The sequence below is a fragment of the Rosa rugosa genome, chromosome 3, assembly GCF_958449725.1.
Source record: "Rosa rugosa chromosome 3, drRosRugo1.1, whole genome shotgun sequence".
Taxonomy (NCBI): domain Eukaryota; kingdom Viridiplantae; phylum Streptophyta; class Magnoliopsida; order Rosales; family Rosaceae; genus Rosa; species Rosa rugosa.
The window spans coordinates 240,316-246,155 of record NC_084822.1 but is presented as its reverse complement, the minus strand read 5'-3'; the positions used below and the strand labels follow the sequence as shown (position 1 = coordinate 246,155).

The 5,840-nt window shown below is 42.7% G+C and overlaps 1 protein-coding gene across 1 annotated transcript; it reads left to right on the top strand.

Moving 5' to 3' along the window:
* The first annotated feature begins 823 nt into the window (after positions 1 to 823).
* On the top strand, positions 824 to 2,969 carry LOC133739786 (berberine bridge enzyme-like D-2). The gene has a single exon (XM_062167593.1). It carries the CDS (start codon positions 943 to 945, stop codon positions 2,599 to 2,601), a length of 1,659 nt encoding a protein of 552 aa, XP_062023577.1. The 5' UTR covers positions 824 to 942; the 3' UTR covers positions 2,602 to 2,969.
* The last annotated feature ends 2,871 nt before the right edge of the window (positions 2,970 to 5,840 follow it).

The following is a 5,840-nucleotide window of genomic DNA, read 5'->3' as shown; positions in this document are numbered from 1 at the left end:
TTTTTACATTTAAATTGGGTAAGTAGGCACAGTGACACACAAATCTTTTGGTGGAGTAAGTGGACATTTATTGGGCCCAAATTGAGTAAATGGTCAAGAGTCCTTAATTTAGTAGTAGGAAAATTATTGACTATTAAATAGGGTCGATGATTAACATACGAATCTAATCCCCCACAATAACATCTAAGCATGATATTAATTCCCTTGATGTTTCTTGCTACCCGCATCTTAACCATCGCTGCACTTACTTTGTTGTAGACTTGTAGTGTGCTAGAGTTGGGTCAGAAACTGATCGAGTTTCACAACACAGGCAGGCTATTAATTGGTCATGACTTACGTTCTTGGACGTAGTATGAGATTGGATTAATATTAGTTTTGTCCTGCATGATTGGATGCTAGTAGCACCCTACAAGCTTTAATGGACAAGGCAACGCCTAATCGATTAAGAGTTTTGAAAAGCCAATGCCCATAATGAGCTTCCAATCCTTCCATGCAATAGAATTTCATTTTTCAGATAAAAACACATGAGCCAACGTGGGCAGGCTTGATTTGGACCCTTTGGTTGGCCGGCATGCATATATTCACATTTTGTAACTTTTCAATTATTCATGCTTTTGTGCAATATATGTATCTTTCTGTGTCTTCTTCGCTCTCTCCAACCTAACCTCTTTAGTATTTAATCTCATGCAAACTAATTTTGTCACCTTTCATTTCCATGGCATTTTGAACCATTAAATATGTGGGGGAGTTTAACTTTGCTCAACTTCCAATTTTCTAATCAATTGCCGGCCACAATATATCACCCTTACATTGATCTCTTCATCCGTTTGTCCTCAATGTACCACATTATTCTCAACTTAATTTGCTCCATTAAAATCCACTACTATTGTTTCTTTAATTAGCTCCATAGCAGCTTTCAAAACCAAGAAGCTAGCCAAGCTAATGGCAATATCCCCGAGAAACCAATTCACTCAGTTCTTTACCTTTATGTGCATCCTTTTGCCTTCTTTAGCTGAACCTACAGACGAAATCACTTCTTGTTTGACTCTCCACAACATCAACAACTTTACTACATTCCCCAACACAGAAAATGACTCTGCTTCTTACTTCAAGTTGCTCAACTTTTCTATTCAGAATCTACGTTTTGCTGAGCCCACAGTTCCTAAGCCAATAGCCATTATACTCCCTGAGAGTGTTGAGCAGATAATAAACTCTGTATTCTGCTCTAGAGAAGTGTTCTTGGCAATCAGAGTGAGGTGTGGTGGACACAGCTATGAAGGGACATCATCTGTTGCTGCTGATGGAGCTCCATTTGTGATCATTGACATGATGAATTTGAACAGGGTTTCTGTGGATTTGGAAACCGAAATGGCATGGGTGGAAGGAGGTGCAACACTAGGTGAGACGTACCATGCAATTGCCAAAGCAAGCAGTGTTCACGGTTTCTCAGCTGGGTCATGCCCAACTGTAGGTGCCGGTGGCCATATTGCTGGCGGTGGATTTGGACTACTTTCAAGGAAATATGGACTTGCAGCTGATAATGTGGCGGATGCACTTCTTGTTGATGCTGACGGACGGTTGTTAGACCGACAAGGCATGGGAGAGGATGTGTTTTGGGCTATTAGAGGAGGTGGTGGGGGTGTTTGGGGGATTGTCTATGCATGGAAAATCCAACTGTCCAAAGTGCCACAAAAAGTAACAGTTTTTCTGGCGTCTAGAGCAGGAAACAAAAGCCATATAGCAAATCTAGTAGATAAGTGGCAACATGTTGCACCTTTCTTAGAAGATGACTTCTATATTTCCTGTTTTGTTGGTGCTGGGTTGCCAGAAGCCAAGACCAGTGGTACTACTGGGTTGTCAGCGACATTTAAAGGGTTTTATCTGGGTCCAAGAAGCAGTGCTATGTCCACCCTAGATCAGGTTTTCCCTGACTTGGGTATTGTAAAAGAAGACTGCAAGGAAATGAGTTGGATCGAGTCGATCGTATTCTTCTCCGGCCTAGGTAATGGAAGTGCCATCTCCGACTTGAGAAATCGGTACTTAAAAGAGAAAGGTTTTTTCAAAGCGAAATCAGACTATGTCCGGACCGCAATTTCTTACACGGGCATAATGGCTGCAGTGGAAATACTTGAGGAGGAGCCAAAAGGGTACGTCATCTTAGACCCTTACGGTGGTATTATGCATCGTATAAGCAGTGAATCCATTGCTTTTCCCCACAGAAACGGTAATCTCTTTACAATTCAGTACCTGGTGGAGTGGAAGGAAGAAGAAAATTACAAAAGAAATGAGTACATAGGTTGGATAAGAAGATTATATAATTCAATGACACAATATGTGTCATGGGGTCCAAGGACTGCTTACATTAACTACATTGACCTTGACCTCGGAGTGATGCGTTTGGTTGACACTAGAGTTCCAACGAAGGATAAGGGTGCTGTGGAGATTGCCAGGGTTTGGGGTGAGAAGTACTTCTTGAACAACTATGATAGATTGGTGAGAGCGAAAACAATTATTGATCCAAGTAACATTTTTAGTAATCAACAAGGGATTCCTCCACTGTCGTATCTGAGTCAGCCTAGTAGTATCGCTGAGAGTATGTGATCGTATGCGAAACTAGTTTCAAATCGTCCTTGTTTTGTCGTTAATATTTGAATCTAATCTATTCTCGTTTCAGGTCCGGGAAAAAAAAAAAAAGGGTGCCTATCATACTTTCATGGTTTTTTACCATGGTTAAACATCTCGAGGGTGAATTGCAACGGTGTCCCTTTAACTTGGCATATATACACTTCGACCTCGAGTGTCTATTACTAGTTGCAGTTGGCTATTAAGTCTATTACTAGTTGCCATTAGCCAAGTGCAATAACTTTAAAGTGTGTTTGTAGTGCAATAATTTTAAAGTGTGTTTGTGTCAGAGAAAAAAATGATGGAATATAATTGAAAGTGAGGATTACTAATGTGTTTGTCTGTTACTATTGTTATTTGCCAAGTGCAATAACTCCAATCAATGATTGCTAACGTGTAATAGTTTTTTATAATTTATTCTCAAATTAATCTGAAAAAAAATTCACTTCTATTTCTTATAAAGAAAAACTTAATGGGTGCGGTTATTGCTGCCCTACCAATTATTTTGTTCATCCTACATTCTCTTCTCACTTTGCATATATGTTTTTAATATCAAGTTTACTTAGTTCACCCATTACAATACCCAAAATACTATTTTCCAAAGTACAGTCTAACTTGAATTATTTTTCTGTTTGGCTTCCTCTGCTTCACGAATTCGTTTTTTTACTGAAAATGGGCTGGTGCGGCTGCCTTCAAGCCTTGATTAATGAAACTACAGAATACAAGGAGGGGACATAGAGCCTGAACCCCAAATTACAGTAAGTATCGAGAGAACATCCTGAAATAATACCAGAAGTCTCCACAAAAACTATGTATTCTAACAAGCACCAATTAACAAAGAGTGCACGATTGGCTACTCCATAATTTGTTTTGATAAAGCAGTGGCATACCGGAAATGTAACTCTATCTCAAAGAAGCATCATTACAAATATTAGCTTTCCCACTATGTTACCGCACAGAAACAAAACTGGCGACACTTCGTTTCATCCTGCCACTAAGAGGTTGCGACGATTTGATCAAGCAAATAGCTCGTCACCTCGCTAGGCCAGACAAGGCACACTGAGTGTGACAAAACCCATGTCGCCCTAACCAAAAGTGGTAGAGACTTATTGCCGGCATAGAGCCACGTCTTACTAAAATTAAAAAAACATAAAACTAATAAAAGTAAAATGGGTCAAGGGTCAGAGTCCAGGCCCAACTTTCACCAAGCCAATCCAGTAATGAAGGCTGTTGGTGCAGTACGACGACCAGCTATGCTGCGTTCTTGTCCTCCCCCACCGGCCGCATCACCGCCGCCACAGTCTGTGAGAATCGCTGGAAATCTCTTTCTTTCACCACCATCCCCAAACCGCCGGCGAGGAGTGCCATATCTCCCAGCCATCCTCTTCCACAGATCAGCTCCAAAAACTGATCTCACCTCAAACCCTTCGTTCCCACTAAACGGCCAAGTCTCCCACCGACTGCACTCGGATCTTAGATGGATAGACACCAACGCTATCAAAAATCCACCGAACCACCGATTCTCGTCCCCGACAAGTTTTTCACACAACCTCGACCTCGAACACCACGCCGCCTCACTCCGCCTAGGCTAGCTACCAAACCAACATCCTCCGGACACTAGGTCCACTCTGGCCCGTCCGACTACGCCACTGCAAGGGCGTGCTGTCGGACAGGGCTTACACTTTTGACGGAAAAGTTTTGAAAGAAAAGTTTCTTAGGGTTTCATTGTATTCCCTGTGATTATAACAGAAGATCAAATTTGTTTTTTGTTAGCATAATATGAGAACGATTGAAGATGATAAATGCTAGGGAACCATAACACTTTCTTTAATGATGAATGAAGACAATAAAAACGAAGTTTATATATGTGTTATGTAGAGTGCAATTAAGATAAATAAACGTAATTTCTAATAAGATATTGTCCTTTATTGTAATTTTATATTAGGGTATTTTAGTATTTCAATAAATTAAAAACTTGTACAGTGAAGAAAATAGTTAGTAGTGTTGGTATATATACCTCCCGGGCACAAGTATCGAAAACACAAAACAGCAAAACACCTTCGAGCAGGGTTCCTGATACCCCTCCGGTCGGTATCGGGAACTCAATCGACCCACATTGGGCGCAAAGAAACCGCATCTCCCCAAATCCTCTACAAATGTATCATCTCCAACACCCCGAAAAGGTAACTGTTTACTATTGCTTTCCATTATCTTTATCTTACAATGATACTGACTTAGGCATCGGAGCATCGAAGGCCGGCACACCTGGTCTTCCCTCTGACCTCTGTTTGTTTTAAAGATAAACGTCCGAGACCGATAACGATAGTGACAGAGTGAGACATCCCATGATTCCGCTGGACTAGACCCCCATCTGTGCAGCTGAAACATTTGGAGCTAGAAGGAGTCCCCTCGGACCCTTGCTGGCAGGACAACACACTCTACCAATGGCTACCAGCACCCCCGATACATACAATGACAATCAATCCAGCGAAGGAGCAGCTCGCGAGTACTGCACACACTCGAATTCCTCAGCCCCAACAACGAAACACCCTTGGTCATAACGACTGACCCCACCACCGTACTCAAGATCGCCATACGCAACCTCATAGAATCGAGCGCCCAGGCGGAGGCCGAGTGTTCAGCGACTACAGCAGCCCATAGGGAGGTGGAAAACATGAGGGCCAACCAGAACCACATTCTTCGCGATGCACTCTAACAAAGAGTCGAGAATAATGAAGCACTCGATAGGGCCTGTCAACAGGAGACTCCAATACCTACCATCGGCGGTGTCAACACACCTGGGGCCTTCCTAACCACAGACCAAAATTAGGAAGGCCCCAGGTGTGTTTGTGGGCCAGTATGGCACCAAGATCCGATATGTCTCACCAGCCCACCCTCAGACAAATGGTCACGTGCAAGCAATCAACAAGATCATCAAGCAGAATATAAAGAAGCGACTCGAGGACGCCAAGGGCTTTTGGGCAGAAAAGTTACCAGAAGTCCTCTGGGCCATCCGGACAACTCCAACCGAAGCCAATGGCGAGTCCCCCTTCTGCATGTTGTTTGGCACATAAGCGGTCATCCTTGTGGAACAAGAAGTCCAAAGCGATAGGGTGGTGTGCTTTGACGAGGCAACCAACTTTGAGGGTCTCAACCTCCATCTCGATCTTCTAGAAGAGCACTGAGAGCGAGCACACTTGCGCAACATAAACAACAAG